At 41.4% G+C, this 23,946-nt stretch overlaps 2 protein-coding genes across 2 annotated transcripts; one reads left to right on the plus strand and one right to left on the minus strand.

Annotated features, from left to right (window-relative positions):
* Window positions 1-1,720: 1,720 nt before the first annotated feature.
* On the minus strand, window positions 1,721-23,133 carry LOC108052397. The gene is made up of 5 exons (XM_017134788.2): window positions 23,101-23,133; window positions 18,756-18,845; window positions 16,752-18,695; window positions 16,560-16,712; window positions 1,721-1,939 (listed from the first exon to the last, which is right to left on the minus strand). Exons 1-5 carry the CDS (start codon window positions 23,131-23,133, stop codon window positions 1,721-1,723), a joined length of 2,439 nt encoding a protein of 812 aa, XP_016990277.2.
* LOC108052398 (cytosol aminopeptidase) lies at window positions 10,329-12,307 on the plus strand. The gene has a single exon (XM_017134789.2). The coding sequence runs from the start codon at window positions 10,597-10,599 to the stop codon at window positions 12,178-12,180; it is 1,584 nt and encodes a 527-aa protein (XP_016990278.1). The 5' UTR covers window positions 10,329-10,596; the 3' UTR covers window positions 12,181-12,307.
* Window positions 23,134-23,946: the final 813 nt, after the last annotated feature.

The following is a 23,946-nucleotide window of genomic DNA, read 5'->3' on the forward strand; positions in this document are numbered from 1 at the left end:
TATTTTTTTTTTTGGTGGTGCTCACCTTTAATTTAATTGTTATTCTGTTAAGCGGTCATATGTTTAAAAAGGCAAAAAAAAAAAATACACAACTTTGTAATGAGGTGTTATAAATGGTAAGTAAATGGGTAATTAATAAAGAACGTGATTATTGTTCATAAAAAAAAATCTAACTACCTTATAATTATATATTGGTGTTGATAAACAAAAGCAAAACCAAATACTTCCTTTTTTATGACTTTTTCCCCCATAACATATTTTTAAAAATTAAAAAAGTCTGCAAACATTTTTAAAAATAATTTAAAAATTGTTGACAGAAAGAAATGATTAATACAAATTAAGTTATATGACTTTTTCTTAAAATGTACTGTAAACAAAGACTTTCTTAACATATTGCCAAAACTCAAGGGCGATTTTCTAAATATAATTAATCTAAGTTATTATTCTGCGTGTGGGAAACAAAAGCCAAAACCATAAAAGGCCAAGCGGAAGCGAAAGGTCACTATCAAGGCTTGAATAATTGCTCAGGTTGTGCGTTAAACGCACAATAACGAACATTTAAAAGTCAATTATGGAAGAAAAGGCGAACGGAGCAATGCTCATCTGCCAATTCAATATTCGAAGGTTTGCCTCCAATCAATTCCGTCAGGCATTTCGCAGTCGCCTTGCTGAAAGTTGCTCAATTTGTCAGAGACCTCCGTTCACGCATGCTGTCAGTAATTTATTGATTTCACTTTATTGCACATCGATTAAACACATTGGTTGGCATTGTTTGTATGCATTATTGCACAGGCTCCTTTATTTAAAATACATTTTTCATGAGCTTAAACTAATTTGAGCAGTGCTCAAGTAACCATAAATGAGATGGAAATCACTTAACATCTAGGACAGCATTTGAACAAGAATGGAATAAGCATAATGTCATTATTTGGTATTTAGTTGAACAATAAAACAATGAATGGCCATTGTGAGGCGTGTGTTCTGTGTGGAATTTATAATGTTTAAATTGTAAATGGTACATAAAAAGGTTTATACTTTGGAGTGCAAGAATTTATACTGAGATGTTTATGATGTCCGAAAATGAATCTAAATATATTTTTGGTTTAGGATAACTTTACCTTAATAAAAATTCAACAAATTACTTTCTAGTAAAAAAAAGGACAAGAATGGAGCCTATTCATTTTTAGTGTATGTTCTAAACCTTAGTAAAGCCAATACTTTTTCCTCAGTGGTAACAAATTAATTTTGGACAATGAAAATTATGGGTACTAGTTTTAAGGTTTTTAAAATTAAAATTTATGAAATTTTTTTGTTTAAGCCAAATTTAAAACATATTTTTTGTGTCAGAACTTATGTAAAATATTATCTAAATCGGTTTGTATCATTTCAAAAAATAATCTTAACATTACTAGAAGTGATTTCATTTTTAAGTAATTCGGAGCTGTTTGTTTAAGAATAAAATTAAAATAGATACAGGCTGAAAGTTATTTTCTTCACTTAACTTGGCTACTTAATTCTTTCGCATAACCTGCGAAAATCATAAGCCAAGTTAAGAACTTATTAATGAGTCAATGAAGAAGGCTCGTTTAATCGATGAAGAGTCTTCAATTAACTGACACTAATCTGTGGGTTATTGCACATTTTGATTTTTTTTCGAGAGGAAGATCTTATGGCTAACTTAAGTTATATTGCACATTAGGCCGCTTGGTGTAGACCAGATTCAATGTTTCGCGCCACTTTCGAAGCTGACGTCCGCATGGAAGCCCGAATCGTCGGCGTGGTAGATTACATTCTGTATCCTTCCGTCCGGCAAGAGGATATGGTACTGGCCGCGTGTCACTCCGTGCAGATCACGATTCTGCTTGTGGCCAAAATCGTTGCCGGTATGGAAATCACGTATGCGATAACCGAACGCATACTTTGAGGCGTACTGCTGCAGCTGCAACGAAACACACAAAAGGGACGAAGGGGGGCGGGGAATAAGTTAGTTATGTATTTGCGTAGATTGTTCAGTAAACCGATAAGTTGCATTCAGCAAAAGGGGGCAGGATCCGGTTTTCGGCACCAAAACCAGCACCGCCCATATGCACATTTCACTTCCAAACTGCTGCAGTGGGGAATTCGTGCGCATGCTGAAAAGTATGCGATGCAAAATGCATTAAGCACACTGTCATGTACAGTGAAGACTGAAAGCGACAACTGGAAGACGCGCCGTGACAACAGTGGCTTAAAAAACAGCGAACATATAAGAACATTTTGTGATTGCTAGATTGCACACCCTTCGTTAAGAAGTTACATGGGTTTTACGGGCCGAAAGCAAGCTCGTTTTCAATTTCAATTAAAATCAATAAATATTATTGTACACTCTTCGTTAAGAAGTTACATGGCTTTCACAAGCCGAAAACAAGCTCGTTTTCAATTATGAATAACATCAAGACATATTATTGGTTAGTATTCAAAAAGATTTTTCATTTAAAACTAGAAAAACTTCCGCAGCTTGTATCCTTTTTTTAAGACATCCAGAATATCAAAACAAGTAAAAGAACTATCCGAAATTAAAAATAAATATGGTTTATCAGTATATCATAAATTGATTTTAATGAACAAAAAAATTAGTATACTTAAGTTTTTGGCTGACACTTTTCAAGATACAAAAAATGTAGCTAACAAATTGTAATAGTTTTAAATTTATAAAATTAGATGAAATTAAAAACTCATTCTCCAAGTGTTCAATTAAATGGCTTTAAGTAACAATGAATTAAGGTCATTGTAGGGCTTCTTTTGAGGAATTTCCCCAAACATTGTATTAAAACCACATAGGAAAATCAAACTGGAAATTATATAATTTAATTAGTTTTCAAGTAACATGTAGGGTGTCAAAAGGGACTACTTTATTAAGTTAATTCTCTGAGATGCAATCCAATTGCGGTAATACAAAGGCTGAAAGGATAACAAGGGTATGTGCAGTGCTCCACTCGCGCCAATGAAGTGCAAAAGCAGAATTGGGTCTTAGCCGATTTCGGGGGCAGCAGGAGATGGAGATGGAACTGGAACTGAAGCTGGTGAGGATTGGGATTGGGCAGCGGGGAGTGGGGGACACGAGGTTGTCTGTCACTCGCACGGCTCGGTTTGTTATGCATGCGATTGTAAATTGTATCGTAATGAAATTTGCAACAATATACGAGACCAGTCCCCGAGTCCCCGATTGAATCCGAATCCCCTCAAAATCTGTGGCATTCTGTATGCAGCATTGCTGTCGTTTTGTTGTGTCCTGAACAATTTTGGTTTTGCCTTTTTATTGTAAGTATTTCGCATTTCAGCCAGATGAAAATAAAATAAGCAAAGCGGATGTGTGCTCGCGGGTGTGAGTGTGCGTTTCCGTTTCCGCTCATTCAAATGTTTTCGGAATCCCGACGACAATTGTTGCCAACTTTCGCTACATGTTTTGGGCTGCTTCTGCGGTTTTTATGGCCTGCCCTAAGATTTGTGCTCTGGGGTAGGGGGCGTGGCAAACTTTTTGATATGTTAATGAGTTGTAAATTAAGTTTAATTAAGTTACATTGTTGACTAGATTTAACTCACTGAAGGGGAAATGTTATTTCGTGTGACAGAACAAAAGTTTTTGGGGGCCTTAGAAAATGTATAGACCTGGCAGAAGTGTTTTCTTTTGATGGCAAGCCTGATTGACATTTGTTCTACGGAGTTTTCCCCCAAAGAAAGAGACTCGATTTGATTGCAGTCTCCCCATTCCACTTTCAACTTTCTACCGCCAACGCGTTAAACATAATTAATAAATTCTCTGCTCCAGCAATTTGCCAACATTTGCACTCTCCTTCATCTCCTAATGAAATGCAAAAAAAAAATGTATATCTGCGATGGTAAGGGCTTCATTAGAAGCACGGCAAAAATGTTAATAGATTTCTATATGTCTGGGGGAGAAAAATGAAAAATGAAAATAAACTGCAACAGCGGATGAGTATGCAAATTTGTGGGCAGAGTCCAGACAAGATTCAACATTATACTGCCAGGCTCTGCAGTTTGGAATTTCATTACCAGTTGGTTTGATTATATCGAACATAATTACATTGCAGATGAAACATGTTGGGAGGGGGGCGGGGGTGGTGCTACATAAGTCCGAATGTTTGCCTGGAAAAAATGTAGGAGCCAGCGAAGTGGAATCCGAATCAGATCACGTGCCATATTGAACTGGACCCTTTTCCCGATGACGTGGCCAATTCCACTTTTTTTTTTTTGCGCCCCGTCGCCATCCGATGGCTATGGATGGATAAATAGATAGATGGCTGGCCAAATATGACAAAAGTGCCGCTGCGAGCCAAGTTTATTGCTGGATTCCACGGACACTTTTTTGCATTTAACACGTTTCCCCTGCCGTTGGCTTTTAGCGAATTGTGCAGCGAGTCGAGTGCAAAATGCAATTGCAGGCCGAACTACGTGAGTTCGTTTAGTTGCGAGTGAGCGATCAGATGGCCGAAGTATGTCCAAATTGACATGCCGAGCAGCTCCAACTTTCTTTCATGGCGAGAAAAGCAATAAGCCATCTCCCCATCAGCTCCATTGGTAACTTAATGCGCACTTCCGAGCCACCCACTTCCTTTGGCCAAAAGGGAAATGCTTTGACATCGGACATCCAAGGCGTTGGCTGACTTTTATTTCTTTTAATTTGCATGTAATCAGCATTGTTATCCCCTGGCCCCCGATTGCCCCTACCCCCCAAAAACCCCGTGGCTTTGTCATTTCATCTGCGCTCATTAAAATGTTTTTGCCTTTTGTTTGCCCTGCGGCATTGGCCTGGCCTTAACCTTTCCCCTGACCACCATGCCACCATACTCCACCCACCACCCACCGCTGCCCTTGTGGTTAACCCTTGCGGCCGGAGGGGCCAGGATGTTCATTATCCGTGGGTGTGGCTCAAATCATTGTGCGACTGGATTTCATTGTGATTTTCCACTTAATTCGATTTGTTGTTTGCCTGTCAGGTTTTTGCGGTTGAAACATCAAGAAAAGTTGACCAACCACTGACAATTATTAAGCCCCCGGGCGGTCAATGAAAAATAACCATAGTCGAGTCAGTAAATATAAAAGAAAAATGAGTTTTAATATTTATAATTATTCAAATTAATTTTTAATTTAAATTTCCTTGTCTTTAAGGCTTAAAGCTTATTGAAAGATTGAAATGCGTGCAAAATGCATGTAGTGAAAGGTGAAATTAGCAGGGCATATATCTAACTACTCTACTCACAACAAAATGATCAAACAAATAATTTAAATTTATATAAAATTATATACAATCAAGCCCTGGTGTACCAAACGTATCTTTTGCATATATTACAAATACCAATCGCCGAGATAAATTACAAGAAATTAAATTGGATGGCAGACAGCATTAGATTTTATGGTATTAAATTTCCACATGACTCCAGTCTGGTGAGACCCCACTTAATCTCGTTCTTAGCCATTCAAATCGTTGCGTTAGCTACCCTCTTCAATTAGCTCATGATTTGCACTCAGCCGGAAAGGATTCCGTACTCCTTTCCCCCAGTGCCATAACACTAATCCTTGTTGGGTAACTAAAGCCGCCCAGAATCCCTGCCACGCCCCATTCCCCCATCCCCACCTCCCCCCTTCCCGATCCGATGCCTGTGCCCCCAGTGTGTTGCGTTTATTATTCACACAATTCGTTTAAGCGCTGCAAACACCTCGTACCGAAGCCCGAAAACCTCAAGGGACACAGGCAGAGATTGCTGGCCAGGATGAGGATTGGGGGCAGGATTGGGGGCAGGATTGGGAGAATGTGGCAGTTGCAGCTGCATGCTCATTTAAAATTGAACAAGAGTTGGGACCGAGGATGGTCAGCAACCGAGTCGGTCCAAATCGCATTTAAATGGAAATAAATGTTGTGTCCAAACAATTTACAAAAACCAATTTTACAATGTAATGCGTTCGGAGCTGCTTCAATGCCATGTGCTTGTGGGTGAGTTGGATGTCTGGATGCTGAGCTGTGGGGCTTTCCGGAGTGGAGTGGGGGGTGTGAAAATCCCCATCAAGTGGAACGTGTTCAACAGCGTTCGTCAGGCAAATGGATGTCCTGGGCTCGTTGATGCCACACGGCAGCCATTGACACAATTGCCGCTGCTGCCTTCCGACGAAACTTTTCGGCCACGCAATTATGACCGCTGCAGCTCCAGATCCGAAAAGAGCACAGAACGATGATTAGACCGACGGACCTCCAACGAAAATTGTTGTATAATTTTCAGGGGGGGGGGGGGGTAGAAAAGTGGGAAAAATTTTAAATGCAACCACCCACAGTTTTTATGGCTCGCTTGTTAGCAATTTTCATTTTTGCGAGCTGGTAGAGAGGCGTCTCTAACCAAAATTGAGTTATCAGTTTGTTGGCTCTGCGCTCGGGCTGATTGCGTGACAGCTGCTGCTCCTGGAACTCCTGCTCCTCCAAGTCCTGCTCCTCTCTGCCTCCCCAACCCCACATCCTTGTTATCCCGGAGAATCGGACCTGCAGGAGCGGCAGCTGAAAAAAAAATCCATCTAACGAAATGGCAGAGCAGCAAGAAAAATGTCAAACTACGTGATTTTTATGCGAATGTGACTGTCAATACGTTGCAAACATCATTGGAATAGGAATAGGAATAGGAATAGGAATAGGAATAGCAATGGCAATGGGATGGAGCTACATATAGTTTTTCCCTTTCTGGGAGGGTCGAATTATTAGCCGTCCATGTAGTTGCAGTCGGGTGGCTGTGGTTTATTATGGGTAGCGGATGAAGTGAAGCTAATTTAAAGTCAACCATCGGGTCAGATGTGCTGAGCCAAACTGAGGGAAATCGACACCAATTTTGGGCTGCCTTGTTTAAGGCTCTTTCAGTTGCAAATTTCTTTAAAATGAAACACACTGGAAGCCCATCAATTGCAGGACAAAGGCACTTGGATAACATTAGCAACACATGCCAAGAGGATTTTTGTGGGGGAGACCAACCTTTTGAGGGGAACTCTCTGCTGGGAAAACCCTTCTGTCGAGTGATTCGCAGTGCTCGAACCGAACTTATAATCCCGAAACATATGTTGAAGGGCTCCATTAAATAAAACTTAAATCCCAGGCAACCTCTTTTCAACACTTGCAAAAATATGTTGTTCCCCCACATTCGGCAACAAAAAGAAGAAGGCCAAAGAAAACAAACAACAGCAAAGGGGTTGAAATAAAAATTAAATTAAAATATGTGAGTAGGAACCAGAAAATATTGCACCTGCAGATGGCAAGCGAACACACAAACTAACGCAAACATGCTACAGTATGGCTTGGATAACAAACACTGTTACAAAATAATGCAAAATTTATTTGAACTTTATATTGCTTAAATATTTCAATGGAGTGACGACATCAAAAATAATTGCATAATTTTGAATTATAAAAAAACAGAGAGTACTTTTTTAAGAAAACGGGCCAACTGATAAAAAGGACATGGAACCTTTAAGAATGATACAATTAAAAAATATTATCTGTTAGTATAACTTATTATCAATACAAATTTAATACGATTAATTTATACACTTTGTCAATTTTGTACAGAATTTATTTAATTTTCGGGAAAGACTTTGATTAATATTCCATAACTAATACGATTTTCTTGCATTATTTCATGCTGAGACTGCTTTGTTTTAAATTAATTATCTGTGCTTTGGGACCATATACGTTTTACTGGATCCCAAAACAAAGGAATCTACACCGAATCAAGGTTCCGGCTTAGTTAATCCCAAATTAAACACATCGATTCTAAGGCAAGATGCCTGTTTTGGCTCTGTTAACAAATATGGTCCAAGTCAAAGACTTAATCAATTTAGACTTAATTAATTTAGTTAATTAATTGATGGAAAACTTTAGTTTAGCGTAACACTTAAATCTTTAAAGTGAATTTTATTTATAAAAGCTTGCTTATTAAAGTCACAAAAAAGGTAACATCTAACCTTCTGTTGACTACAATTGGATTTTAAAATGTATTTTTTTTAAATAAAGCTTTCTGGTCAAAAATAACTTGTAAAGTTTTTTCTACGAATGTAATGTCAAAAGCTAATGTTCGTCTTATGGATGCTTCCCCGTATGGGGCTTGAGAGACTGAGTGACGACCATTACCGACCATTTCGACCACAATAAAATGACAAATGCCCGAAAAATCTGACCATGTTCGCACACGTTAGAAGGAGCAGCAGATGCCGTCAAACAAGTCCCATGACGAGCATTGCAACGGCATGTTGGCCCATCCACCTCCACCTCCACATTCACCTCCTCCTGCTCCATTTCCTCGTCCCTTTGGCCAATCCGCCCAGAGCGGCCTAACCTCCACCCAAACTTGAGCCTAACAAGTGTCGTTTGCCTGTCAGAGACGGACGGACGGACGGATTGGACGGACCAGACCAGGAGCAGGACAATGTCTGGGCATCCCTTTGCTGGTCCTGGTTTTCGTCCTGGTCCTGGCCCATCATGACCATCAGGCGGCGTTTTTGGGGTTTAACAACCAGACCGAGCGACCGACGGGCAATGGGGCTTAGTCCGATGACGACAACTCCAACAACTCCAACAACTCGGACAGGGACAAGGCAAAAGCCTATTAAAAATCATGCTAAACGGCAGTAAAACAATGTGTGTTTCAGCACCAGTTTCCCAGTTTACCCCCTTTTTGGGCCAGTTTCGACTCCTTGTTTACTGGAGCTGCTGGAGCATCCTTGGCCAACCCGGCTTAATGCGCATTAACGCCAAAGTCGAGATCCGAGAGATGCAAGATATCCCCATTGCAATTTGGTGACGCCAATAAATAAAATGTAATCAGCTTTTCAACCCGCCCTCCCTGTTCGTCGATTGAGAGTCAAATAAAAGTGCTGTTCACTGCAAAATAAAATTCAGCTCGAAAACAATTTTAAGTAGATTGGCAGCGACAGAAAGAGTTTAGGAGTGGGAAGTGGTTGCCGTCTTGCTTGGAAAGTGCTCCTTTTGGCCTCTTTGTGGCAATTGCATTTTGTATACTGCACGTTAACACTCTACGCAGACGAAAAGCTTTTCAATGGCACTATAACAAAATGCTATGGGTTTTTGCCACACTTGCATATAGCTTGTTATTTTTTGATATACATAAATATGCAACCAATTTAAGGTTGTTCTTTTTAAATAATTTTATCTTTTAAAATTTTTTTTTTTTAAATAAAGCGAGCACTAACTATTTAAAAGAAGGAAAGGCCGGTGTTTATATTTTAAGAAATGCAATTTTCATTAAAATGAAATATTCACAAGAACTGATTAAACATTTTTTTTAACTTTGTTACTACTATTAAATGCAAAATTAAATGCCTTCTTGTTAGATGTTTCTTTTGTAAGTTTAAAATATTATTTTAATGACTTTTTAAAGGTTTTATAATAAAATTAATATTTTTATGAAGAATACAAATTGCAAAAGTATTTCCAACAACCAAAATTAAATTTAAACAAGAAAGGAAAGCTAACTTCGGGCAAAGCCAAAGTTGATATACCCTTGCAGAATATTCTATAAATTATATTCTCCCAAATTATTCATAATGCATCATTCTTATCATAAGAATGCATCATTCTTAATACTCATAAAAAGTCCCAACTTCCTAACTTTAAAAACACCAAAGTTATGTCATTTCCAATCGTTCAGTTATATGGCAGCTATAAGATATAGTCGGCCGATCCTTATGAAATTTGGTAGGTCGGATTGATTGGCCAAAAATAAAACCCATAGAAAATCCCTTCTTCCTAACTTTAAAAACACCAAAGTTATGGCTTTTCCGGCGTTCAGTTATATGGGAGCTATATGATATAGTTTCCCGATCCGGCTCGTTCCGACTTATATACTACCTGCAATAAAAACACAACTTTTGGGAAAGTTTCAAGCAGATAGCTTTAAAACTGAGGGACTAGTTTGCGTAGAAACGGACGGACGGACGGACAGACGGACGGACAGACGGACATGGCTATATCAACTCAGGGGGTGATCCTGATCAAGAATATATATACTTTATAGGGTCGGAAATGTCTCCTTCACTGCGTTGCAAACTTTTGACTGAAATTATAAAACCCTCTGCAAGGGTATAAAAAAAATTTTAAAATTGAAAAAAAAGGTATTGATAGAAGTATGAAATAAAAGTTAGTGGTAAGGAAGATTACCAGCACTTGAATAACTAACCCAAAATGTTCATAAACACAAAAATTTGAAATCAAGTGCTCCTTGGAATCGTGTTGACAAATGCTTTACCAGCTCGGGGGTCCCAATATGTTCAGTATCATTTTATTTGTACGCCGGTAGAGAACAGATCATTTGTTTTAAAAGGTCCCCAGAATAAATTCTCAGTATTTCGTTTTCGAGTTAGTTTTGTTCTGTTTTCTAAACTTTTTTTTTCCGGTTTTCCTGAAAAATTTCGAGTGTGGAACCAGACGGACTTGTTTTAATCGCTCAAATTCGCAGTATTAGTGTCGTTCAAAAAGGGGGATTTTTTGGAAACCCTAAACAGATTTTCGAAGTATCATAATATAATCCAGCAAAGCAATCAGTCAATATGAACAAGCTTCGTCAGTTCCAATGCTCGTTGAAAAGCGCGAGTGCCCTGTGCAAGCCGCGAATCCTGTCCAGCGCCGGAGTGCGTTTCTCCTGCGGCGAGAACAAGGCGATAACGAGGGGCGTGGTCGTCGGCCTCTACCAGAAGGAGGGCGACAAGGACCCCAAGCTGACGCCGGCGGGCCAGAAGATTGACCAGCGTGTGCACGGCAAGCTGATGAAGGTGATCTGCGAGACGAAGTTGGACGGACGACTGGGACGCGGCAAGGTGTTCCACAACATCGATACCGAGTTTGCGGCCGTGGCCGTTGTGGGCGTGGGCCTGGAGGGGATCGGCTTCAACGAGCTGGAGATGCTGGACGAGGGCATGGAGTTCGTGAGAGTGGCCGCCGGCGTGGGAGCCAGGTCGCTGCAGCAGCAGGGCATCACCCAGGTGCTGGTCGATGGAATGGACTATGCGGAGCAGGCGGCCGAGGGCTCGCAGCTGGCCGTCTGGCGTTTCCCGGACAATCTGGCCAAGAAGAACATGCCGCTGGTGCCCACGCTGGAGCTCTTCGAATCCCCGGATCACGAGGGCTGGACGCGTGGTATCTTCAAGGCGGAGGCCCAGAATCTGGCGAGGCGCTTAAGTGACGCCCCCGCCAACTGCATGACACCCACCATGTTCGCCCAGGCCGCCGTGGATGCACTGTGCCCCTGCGGCATCACCGTGGAGGTGCGCACCATGGACTGGATCGAGGCCCAGCGGCTGAACGCCTTCCTGATGATCGCCAAGGGCAGCTGTGAGCCGCCCGTGCTTCTCGAGCTGAGCTACTGCGGCACGGCTCCCGATGACAAGCCCATCCTGTTCGTGGGCAAGGGCATCACCTTCAACTCGGGCGCCCTCAATCTGCGTCCTTGCAAGGGCATGGATGAGTACCGGGGCAGCATGTCCGCCGCCGCCTGCTGCGTGGCCATGATGCGCTGCATCGCCGCGCTGTCGCTGCCCATCAATGTGACCTGCATCATCCCGCTGTGCGAGAACATGCCCTCCGGCATGTCTGCCAAACCCGGCGACGTGGTCACCCTGCTCAATGGCAAGTCGATGGCCGTGCGGGATCTGGACAAGGCCGGAGTGGTGGTGCTGTCGGATCCCCTGCTCTACGGCCAGAAGACCTACCTGCCACGTCTGGTGGTGGACATAGCCACCCTGAATACCGGTGTTAAGAAGGCCTTCGGCGGCGGCGCCACCGGCATCTGGTCCAACTCTCACTACATCTGGAAGCAGTTCCAGCGGGCCGGCTCCATTTCCGGTGACCGCGTGTGGCGTCTGCCCCTGTGGCAGTACTACCGCCGGCAGGTCACCGACGAGCTGTCCTACGATCTGAGCAACAATGGCCGGGGACTGGCCACCTCCTGCCTGGCGGCCGCCATTCTCCATGAACTGGTGCCCTGCGTGGACTGGGCGCATCTGGACACCCGCGGCACCGGACTGCTGAGCAAGTACGGACTGGTGCCCTACCTGACCGCCAAGCGGATGACCGGCCGTCCCACCCGCACCCTCGTCCAGTTCGTCTACCAAATGGCCTGTCCGGAAATGAAGTGAGGCTGAGGGCACTGCGGTCGTGGTTCTGTTGCCGTGTGATCAGTGCTGGGCGATTGGCCGACGCAATGTGCGGCCAAGTGTTATATTTTGTTTTGATATTTAAGTAAATCAACTTTTCGGCGTCAAATTTGGGATTACTTTCTTGGGCGGGTTTTAAATGGGAGAAATGCAGCAGAATTTATTACGATATATAATAGGTTGGGAATCAAAACTAGGTTACTGATTTGTTTTATTTTGTGGGTTTAGCAATAAGCAACTATTTTAATTTCATAGGTTCAAAAGGTGTCCCATTGAAAAATGGTCAACTTTAATGCATTAGAAAAACAATGCTGGAGACGTTCTGTGAACTGCAATTGTTTTCTGGGATCTCTAGGAGATTAAAGTTTAGGTCTTAGATAATTTTTTGAATAGATAGTATTTTTTAGGGGCAATTTGAACCCACCGGTCCTGAAAATCCCATTTATGGAATATTAACAATTAAGACAAATGATTTTAAGAAATATTAAAAATAAAACATATTTCCGAGAATTTACTTCTTGAATATCAGAATCAGAAAAAACTTAAAATATATTTAATTTTTAGAGCTAACACTAAATTTCGTAAAGGGTATATTGAAATGTATAAAGTACCGAGTTAATATTTGTATGAGTTTATGAATTTATTAAAATCAAAAGGTTTAACCATCAAAAAGTTGCTATACAAATTGGTTCTATAAATTGAATACTACGCCCATCCCCATTTTATTTCGCTTTTAATACAAGTATGTACGTATCGATGTCTTTGGTGTCCTTAAACTCGCTATTTTCACGGGGTTACCCGCACCTGCTGTACTTTCCTTTCATTCCCCCAACTCAGGTGTGTCTGGTGGCTGTGCACACACTCCCTGCTCATTTCGCATTGCCAAGACACTTTTCGTGGCCTTTTGCCTGGCTGCGCACAAAGACGCTCCATTGCCCGGGACTTTACCTTCTGGTTCGCCAAAGAAATACAGATAAATTAAATTCAGGAAACCCCAAGCTGCGCGAAAGTTTTTCCGCCAGTGAAAGAAAAATGTTAATTCCGAGACGCATGTGGAGTGGAGTGCATTTCCCAGGCACACGCTTCAAGTGCTTGAGGTTGGCCAAATGAATATATACCGTATCAGCTGCCATATATCTATATCAATTGGTCCAGACAGCGCCCCAAAATGTCGGGCCGGCAAAGATACACTTAGAAATAAGTATAGGTTTTGATATAAAGTCAATATTAACTGGTTAAATATTATTATCCCAGTTAAAAAACTTTTTTTAATAAAAGGGTCGACCTTGACCATTTTGGTAAGAGAGGTGAAAAGGCTTTTAAAGAGCTTAGCAATTTTTTTCTCTTTGGAAGAAGAACTTTAGATAATTCATCTAAGGTTAGAATATTATATGTTTTAATATCAGGTCAATTTATAACCAAAAATATAAAATTGAAATATGGGTATTCAAAATTTAATCTGATATCTATTTAAATATTTTTCCAAGTGTACTTGCAAGCTGCAGTCGAATGGATAGTACTATATAGTAATGAAAGACGAAGTCGTTTGCATTGCTTTTGTGGCTGTGTTGCCAGGTACCAGACGATGGATTGGCGGGGAGGGGCTGGAGAAATGGGGGGGAACACTGGCTAACGACATTGAAAATGCTTGTCGAACTTGAAAATTATTCGATTAAGTGCATTACCGGCGAGACATGGATCGGCAATCAAACTGAATTGCACACAGAGCGGTAACTTGGGGAAAGGTGGGCTTAAAAGGATGCAGAATGGGGCATCGAGTAGATGTGGATGGGGATGTGGATGTGGATGTGGATGCGGAGGTCTGAGTGGAGGTCCCTGCTGCAGGGGATTCCATTGTTGTGACTGCCGCAGTGTCGTGCAGTGGAGTGTCTATCCGTCTGGCACCGTGTTTGTTTGTGGCCGCCCCAGCTCGTCTTATTTATGCTGATTGTGTTTTTGCCTATGCCAATCAATGGGGCACGCTTTCGGCAGAGCGCTAAGCCTTTTGTCGAGCGCCCCAAGGTATGCCTTAATTTAATGCATTCGGGGGGCTTACTCCCCGCTACTACAGTGGAGCTTCCCCAAGACCAACCACCACTTTACGATATTAACATATTTTGATATGCAAACGTTTTGGCATATGTTAAATAAAGGTAACAAAATAACTTAAAATAGGAGATTGGAGTAGGACTTTTAGACATTGATTGATTGAGTTAACAAAAAAACATATATTTTGTATAAATATCAAAAAATGTTTTTTAACTTTTTATTTTACGGTATTATATTTTCTTTCATTGAAACCGATTTTCCTGCAAGTTTGATTAATTTACTTTTATATTAGGTCTTTAAGGGGGTATATACCTTTTTCATTTTCAAAAAATCGAAATTTTTTTTTTTGCTTTATCTTAAAGAACAACTTCTTGAGAATATTTCCCAAAATTTTCATAGAGATTTGAGCTGTAGAAAAAAAGTTACAGCGCTCCTAGCCGCGCGCCTCGTCCCCGCCCAAACCCAAACTTGAAACTTTAAACGCGAATATCTCGAAATGGTTTTTTATACCCTTGCAGAGGGTATTATAATTTTGGTCAAAAGTGTGCAACGCAGTGAAGGAGACATCTCCGACCCTATAAAGTATATATATTCTTGATCAGGATCACCTCCTGAGTTGATATAGCCATGTCCGTCTGTCCGTCTGTCCGTCTGTCCGTCTGTCCGTCTGTCCGTCTGTCCGTCTGTCCGTCTGTCCGTCTGTCTGTCCGTCTGTCTGTTTCTACGCGAACTAGTCTCTCAGTTTTAAAGATATCGAATTGAAACTTTGCACACACCCTTCTTTCCTTTGCACGCAGTATATAAGTCGGAACGGCCGGGATCGGCCGACTATATCCTATAGCTGCCATATAACTGATTGATCGGAAATGCCATAACTCTGCTGTTTGTTAAGTTAGGAAGTTGGAATTTTATATGGGTTTTATATTTGGCCAATCAATCCGACCTACCAAATTTCATAAAGATCGGCCGACTATATCCTATAGCTGCCATATAACTGATTGATCGGAAATGCCATAACTTTGGTGTTTGTGAAGTTAGGAAGTTGGGATTTTCTATGGGTGTTATATTTGGCCTATCAATCCGAACTACCAAATTTCATAAGGATCGGCCGACTATATCCTATAGCCACCATATAACTGATTGATCGGAAATGCCACAACTTTGGTTTTTGTTAAGTTAGGAAGTTGGGATTTTCTATGGGTTCTATTTTTAACCAATCAATCCAACCTATCAAATTTCATAAGGATCGGCCGACTATATCCTATAGCTGCCATATAACTGAACGATTGGAAATGCCATAACTTTGGTGTTTTTAAAGTTAGGAAGTTGGGATTTTTTATGAGTATTAAGATTGCATCATATGAATAATTTTGGAGAATATAATTTACAGAATATTCTGCAAGGGTATATCAACTTCGGCTCCGCCCGAAGTTAGCTTTCCTTTCTTGTTTTAAAAATGACTTTGCGGTGATATGGATTGGCGAAAAACTACTGAACCGATTTTCTTCAAATTTTTTTTTAAATGTTCGTAATGAATTTTATTAGTACTTGAACGATCGTTTTTTCATGTAAAAATTTTTATTTCGCCGAAATAGATTATTTTGTAAGAATTTTCGCGTCCAAAAACGTCATTTTTTGCATTAAACGTTCCCGTAAAAAAATTTTTTTTTAAACGTTCGTTCAAGTACAGGATACTACTTTAAACTAATGAAATATTTTTATTTTTTCGGTATCAGTTGACCCATTTGTCCTGGGGAATTATCACCGCAAGGCACCTTAAAAACTATTAAATATTTTTTCAAAAATTTTTGCATAAACATTGTCAACAATCTAAACTTTCAGAAAATATAATCATTCATTTAATAAAAACAATAGTTACATACATAAAAAAATTCATACTTTCCTATTTTTTTCGACAAAAAAAGGTATATACCCCCTTAAGGGAATGTTACAAAGCACTCTTTTGCTTATCTTACAAGTTTTTAAAAGCTTATGAATTTGTTTTGTATTTAAATTTCATTAATCAAATATTGTTGTTTTAACAATAAGAGAATTTGCTGTCATTAAATTTTTTTTTAATAACTTTTTATCTATCAATTAAACGATCTATTAATTAACCATCTACAAAAATCTTGTAATGGAAGTTAAATTTTTGTTATTATAAATTTATAATTGTGTTAGTTACTTGGGTAAACATTATGGACTTAATTCGAATTACAGGCAATACAACTATAAGAAGTCCGCCTGTAATCTAAGCCTAAGTTCTGAGGGGTGATTAAATCTACGGCTCTTAAGGGTGCATCGCCACTCACCGACTTGTCCTCCTGGCTGTGCACAAAGTGCAGGCCATTCTCGCCCTTGTCCGCGTCCAGTTCCGCCGGCAGGACAGTGGCCACCAGGTTGTGGTGGTGCTGCTGGATGTGGTTCTGTTGGTGGTGCTGCTGGAGGTGGTTCTGTTGGTGGTGCTGGTGGGGATTAAGGTGCTGGATCTGGATCTGCTCAACCTGCGGTTGCGTGGCCACCGTGGGATGGTGCACCACGTGCTCCACCGTCGTCACCGGCTCCTCCACATGGGCCACGCCCTCGTATCCGTTGGACAGGCCATGTCCGTGGGTGTAGTCGATGTAGGAACTGGGTGTGGGCAGCTTGGTGGGCACAGCGGGCAGCTCCTTGACATCGTTGTTGCCCGGCTCGATGATGGGCACATACTGCTTGGTCTTGGCCATGCCGATCAATCGACCCGGCTGGACGCCCAGGGATCCGTGATCCAACAGGGTCTTCAGAGTGGGTGCCGGGGCTGGACTTTGTGCCGGATGGAAGAGGATGGGTGCCGTGCTGTCCTGCGGCCGATCCACCAGCTGTTTGCCCTGCCTCTGCAACTTGGCCTGCATCTCCTTGGCCAGCAGATAGGTTAGGCCATGGATCTGGTCATCCGGGGACTTGCCAATGAGGGTGGACAGTTGCTGGAACTCCGGCAGCTGCTTGTAGTGCTCCTTGATGCCATCCGCCTGGGCATGGTACTCGATCTTGATCAGAGGCGAGGGCTCCGGCTGGATTTCGTAGTTATACGACTCCTGGGGTTTCCCGTAGATGGCAGGTGCTTCGGCCAGTAGGGGATCTGGCTTGGAAGGCCTGAACTGTGGGACAATCACCTCCAGACTCTGGGTGGGCGGTGGTGCCAGCTCAGCGGTGTAGGTGTGATGCACTTCCTCCACCGCAACCGTGGGAGCCGGTGCCTCCTGAACCACAATGGGTTGGGCTATTGTGGGAGCAGCTGCCACATAGGCGGGCTTGTAAACATACCGGAGTTGCTCCACCACGGGAACTGGTTGGATGTGCACTTGGACAGGAGCTGGAGCCACCGATGGTTCCACCTGCTTGTTGATGTACTTCACATAGTTACCCAAAGGCTTGGCGCCATAGGATATGGGTTTGGCCTTGTAGTGCTCGTAATCGGTTTTCTGGGCAGGAAGATACTTCACATACGCTTTGCCACCCAATCCATCCTTCATCAGTTGACCGATGACCTTTTGAACTTCGTGAGGAAGGGCACTCAAGGATTTCTTGGTCTTAACATGTCCAGAATTGAGAGGTGACTCCTTGTAAACATACATCCGCTTGGTTTCAGCCGTGGCCTCACCTGTCAGGATGTCATTGTCTTCCACCCGCGAAGTGGGCGTGGTCAACTGATTGGGCTGGGTCTTATTCCTCACCTGGGTTTCCATGGTCAGGAGTGTGGGAACCGCTTCAGATAGCATCTGTTTTCCGGCTCTTTGAGGCAAAGGTTTGGCATCCGCCAACTCAAACTTGATCATTTGAGGAGCTGAGCGTTTGGATCGCTTTGTCTTGCGAATCCGCACCTGGAAAGGTTTCTTCCTAGTCGCTTGGGGTTTCAACTGGTGGAGATCTGGAGCAGATCTAGTGGCCTGACTTTGGAGGTCCAGGGTGCGGCCCTTCTTGATCAGCTGAGCGGTCAGTGGATCGGGTTCTCTCGCATCTGTTTCTTGGAAAGGAATCATCTGGACCTTAAAATCCGCTGGCTGTTGGGATCCAATGACTGATCTTCTCTGGCGACGTGGTTTGCGGGACTTAGCCTTGTTGTCCTTGGTAGTACTAACAGCTGGTGAAGGTTCCTGAGTGGTACTGACAGGACTCACAGGAGTGGGATTTTCCTTCAAGGCCCTGGCATGATATTGCCTTAGGATCTGCTTAAGTTCCGGACTCGGTTCCACTGCATCTGCCAATTCGAATCGCAACATTCTCGGGGCAGTGGGCAGTTGACGCTGCTCCCGTTTTATCCTGGAATTGGAGTGGGTCACCCGACTGGGTTTCTTGTCCTCCACCTGCTCGTTGTACTGATTAAAGGCCGCCAGGTAAGTGTCTCCCGTGGGATTGTCAATTTGTCGCATACTGCGGAAATTACGCTGATCAAAGTAACGCTGCATGTCCTGAAAATATTTGGGTTATATTTTAGATCCTTATTTAAAGTTACGGCTTCCAATCTTTACCTCGTAAGTAGAAAAGGTTTCAAGAGAGGGCAAACGCTGCCAGGTATCCGTGGCTTGACTTGAAGACAGGATTACAGTCAGAGTCAGTAGCTAAATAAGGAAAAGAATACGATGAAATGGGTCTAAGTAAATTGTAGGCTTAATTTATAAGTTATACTGTAATGATATTATCAAGACTTAAGCCTGTTTTAAGCCTTTATTATCAGTCTTTAAATGGTGTCAAAAATCAAGAGGGGAATAGTTACTTTTTTAATAATATTAATACCATTAAAGATTTTTGATTTCCAGCTATCTTATTACTCTTTAAATTATGTCGAAAAGCGAAATATGTTTCTACCTGGCCACTAGCATACGAAATTTCATTCCTAAGAATTATCTTTTTTCCAAAAAACAATGAAACAAAATGAAAAATTAATTTAAAAAACTCCAACTTTTTATTTCAAGGATAGGAGTCATCCAAATGACTTGATTTCGCAATCAATATGTGATGATCATTTATCGAAAAATCGCAGAAAAATAATAATTTACGACCAACTGCGAGGGTTGAACCAACTTTGGTTTACATAGACGGCCGCCCAGACCCATAAATAATCCGTATATGTATGTGTCCACCCGTCCACCTGCTTTTTGGTCGTCTGCCCACTTTCACTTTCCACCAAGCCGCATTTGGACGGAAGCTGCAGCTCCAACTGCAACTGGAACCTGGCTTTAACTCAGCTCGATTCTCGGCATGGATTTGGACTCTCAAAAAAACAAAACAAATAAAACGAGTTGCGCACGAGCTCTGCTCGATCGAAGTTGGGTGCTGGCCTGGCCGCCACTTTCACGTCAACATGTTGAACTTGGCTTTTATGGCCATTAAACTCATCGATGCTCGATTTCAATTGCTTTTCTTGCACTCTCGTTTTACGTAAGACCAATTATGGTATTCGAATTGGTTTGGCTGTGATGCAATGCGGCCAGCTGTATCATTAACTTACATTTCGCGATGGACTGCGATATGAAAGTGACGGAGGTATGTTGATGGCTCGGCAGGAACTAAACTAAATCCAGCCATTCAACTGAATATTGGATATGTTCATATGGCCTTTAAGCCGAATAAATCCCACAGGGGGACTTAAATGACTTATCTCTCTTTCCAGCACTTCTTTAACTAAGCCCATCGAGCTAAATCCAAATGAACTGTCAACGGTCGTTAAAAATGCAACCGCGTAAACATTTAACGGCCGTTAAAACTGCGCCTGAGTGAATTTTTATGAAGTTGGCACAGTCAACGACAGCGTCATACAGCCACGCCCCCACCTCCCCGTTTTAGCCAGTGTGCCACGCCCCCTTTACGCCCACCCTTTGAGCCTAGTAACCTGGCAACTGCATCGGCACCCCTTCTCCCCGTTCTCGTTTTTCTATGTAGAATATTTACTCAACCTCAGGCCGCGCAGTTGGGTTGCATAAAATTTTATGTGCTTTCTATTTAACACTTTTCGGTTTATTTCCCTGCCCGGAAAAGTGTCTTTTCATTCCAGTTGGGACACGCTCTGGATTCGTTTTAAAATTCAATAGAAAAGAGCGATAAAAATTGTTGCTATTTGCGTTTGTTTCTGTTTGCTCAGTTGGATTTTATGGCCTTAAAAGAGCTGCGAAAACTAGTTAACAATTCTTTTACGACCCGCTAAGAGGCAAAGAAACAGGACTCCTTCGTTCATCTGCATTCCGTTTTAAAAGTTTTCGCTTGTTTTGACATTAGTTTGGAATTGAAACTTTAATATTTGCAGTGAAAGCTAAACTTTGATTAAATTACGTTTTTACCATTGGCTCTTGAGTTTTACAGCTGTTTACAAGATATATTTATTGTGCTGACAATTTGAAAGTACTGCGCAGTCATTATACCCTTGCAGAGGGTATTATAATTTTGGTCAAAAGTGTGCAACGCAGTGAAGGAGACATCTCCGACCCTATAAAGTATATATATTCTTGATCAGGATCACCTCCTGAGTTGATATAGCCATGTCCGTCTGTCCGTCTGTCCGTCTGTCTGTCCGTCTGTCCGTCTGTCCGTCTGTCTGTTTCTACGCAAACTAGTCTCTCAGTTTTAAAGCTATCGAATTGAAACTTTGCAGACACCCTTCGTTCCTTTGCACGCAGTATATAAGTCGGAACGGCCGGGATCGGCCGACTATATCCTTTAGCTGCCATATAACTGATTGATCGGAAATGCCATAACTTTGATGTAAAGTTAGGAAGTTGGGATTTTCTATGGGTTTTATTTTGGCCAATCAATCCGACGTACCAAATTTTGTAAGGATCGGCCGACTATATCCTATAGCTGCCATATAACTGATTGATCGGAAATGCCATAACTTTGGTGTTTGTAAAGTTAGGAAGCTGGGATTTTCTATGGGTTTTATTTTGGCCAATCAATCCGACGTACCAAATTTTGTAAGGATCGGCCGACTATATCCTATAGCTGCCATTTAACTGAACGATTGGAAATACCACAACTTTGGTGTTTGTAAAGTTAGGAAGCTGGAATTTTCTATGGGTTTTATATTTGGTTAATCAATCCGACCTACCAAATTTCATAAGGATCGGCCGACTATATCCTATAGCTGCCATTTAACTGAACGATTGGAAATGCCATAACTTTGGTGTTTTTAAAGTTAGGAAGTTGGGATTTTTTATGAGTATTAAGAATGCATCATATGAATAATTTTGGAGAATATAATGTACATAATATTCTGCAAGGGTATATCAACTTCGGCTCCGCCCGAAGTTAGCTTTCCTTTCTTGTTTATTGTTGTTTTGGTATGGTTTATTTTACAAGACAACCAATAATAAAAGTCTTGTTCACTTAAATGTAACAAATTGCATTGAATTTGCTCTCAGGTGATGAGGAAGTAGACTGATTGTAATGATTTTTTATGACATCATTTCTTTTGTGTTTAGGGAAGTTAAATTGTTTCTTAATTAAGTAGCTTTTAGATTTTAATATGGGTGTACAGACGTTGTAACTCTTGAGCTTTAATGCAATCAAAATCCTTTCCTTCGCATAAATCTTACTCTTAAAACAGCATTTTTATTTTTAGAGGCTAATATATTTTAAGCGATTACATCATTATTACATTTAATTTAATTTTAATGGGTTAAACAGCTTCCTACAAAAAAAAGTTGGCCCAAAAGTAAAAAATGTCTTTAAGAATTGCCTAAATCTTATGTTATTCCTTAAAGCGATGTTTATGAAAACTCCTGAAGACACAATCAATATATCAATTTCTCCCTCTGGACTTCATTGTTCTTTTTCGCTTTCTTCCATGTCGAGTAGGTTGCTTCATTAAATGGTTTCTGTAATTGCTGTTGGCCACAAGTTTGTATAATTGTTGGCTGCAATATGCGCTTACGGCATCGCCTCTTGTTGCATGCAACAAGGCGGAAAAACGGGGCTCAGAGCTCCCAGACCAGAAGGAGAGTGGGCCAAGACCAAGTCGAGACACCAGAAGAAATCGGAGCAGGCAAAAGGCACAGCTTGGGCTAATTGTTGGCAGTGGCAGTGGGTGGTGGGTGTTACCAACTGCTTGTGGCTGCAGCTGCAACGGCGGTAGTTAGAACCAGTTTGGTCTTTTTCTCTGGCCAAAACCCAAGGCAAAGTCAAGTTCAATGCACATAAAAGACTTGACTGGTCCGGAGTGGAGGCGAATGGGAGTGGGAGCATGGGGAGATGGTACTTCCTGGGCCACAAGGAAACTTGGCTCAAAAGAAATGCCAGAAATGGCCGCAAACTTTTTTCCATCCACTTAAATTGCAAATTTCCAGTTTCGATTGCAAATGTTGCTGCATTTTCCTTTCGTCCGGCAGTTTGGATATGGATTCCGATTGCGATTCGGTTAGATAACCACAGCGGGCCATCATAAAGCCGGGGTCATAAAATCAAGAGAGTTTTGCCACAAAAGCGAAAACAACAAATGCCGATTGCGTAACGAATTTGGTCAAAAAAACTTTGAAATATTCGCATTCGGTATATGATTTTTATGGCCTGTAATTAAATGAGTGCTGGATAAGTTGTGGCCCAGACCCCAAGCGCCACTGTTTCCTGGCTAATTGAAGTTCAAGTGCAATGAAAATAAATTATTCGCAAAATGTGCGTGCCAGGAAGGGAAGACCATATGGAATGAGTGGATCGTCCATTTCCTGTCCAGAAAAATCGCAGCAACGGCCGACATTTTTCCCAGACCCTGCCCATTTTCGCCCCGAAGACTCTCCACTGGCGCTTGTTGTTTTCACGCCTCGATGACCCTCGCAGTTGTCGGTTATTTATATTAAAATTTCAGAATGATGAACCCCGTGCACTTACCATTAAGGTGGGGCCGGCGCCGCAGATAGCCATTTTCCTTGGGTCGTTTCGGACGTCGGCGGAAGTTCGGGCAAATGAGGCGTCAACGTTGCACGTTGCACGTTGCTCTTTTCGCGTTTCCACAAAAGTGGCAGCTCAATTTGTAATTGTTGTTTAAATTTCTGTTATTCTCCCACGTTGCTTTTCTTTATCTTGGTATTTTTAATGTAAATTGTAAATGAGTTTTTCACCGTTGAACTTTATTGTTTGTTAAGCCTGGAAACGTTGCAAAAAGTATTTGTTGAGTTTGATAAGCTATGTCAGGAGTTAATTGCGAAAAATGCTTTTTAAACTGCCATATAATTTTGTTAACCTCTCACGTTATTATCTTTATGCTAGTAATGTGAATGCATAACTTTACAAGAGTGTTAAGCGGTAATAAAAAGTAATAAAATGTTTGCTTTGCTTGGAATTATTGCATAAAAGTTGTAGAGTTAATTATGAAACGACTAAAATAAAAGAAAAATATTTTGTAACATCTCAATTTAATTTCCAATTATATTTAAAACATATTAGTTTAGACATGTATATTGTAATTTAAATCTTTTTTGTTTAATCTATTTGTGTTTACTATTATTTTACATTATTAACTAACTTATAAAATACAAAAATGTTTTCCATAGTGCACTTATTTGTTTCAAGTTTGGGAGTATTAACACAAGATTTTTGAAATGTTTAAATGTGCTTAGAAAGTTTATTTGCAAATTTAGTTCCTATTTGCTTTGTTTTGGTTTCCTGCAGAAATGTATTCCCTAAACTACTTTAATTCACAAAATGTTCCACTCATAAGTTTCACTTTTGCCATTT

This window comes from Drosophila rhopaloa, unplaced genomic scaffold (genome assembly GCF_018152115.1).
Source record: "Drosophila rhopaloa isolate 14029-0021.01 unplaced genomic scaffold, ASM1815211v1 contig_115, whole genome shotgun sequence".
Taxonomy (NCBI): Eukaryota; Metazoa; Arthropoda; class Insecta; order Diptera; family Drosophilidae; genus Drosophila; species Drosophila rhopaloa.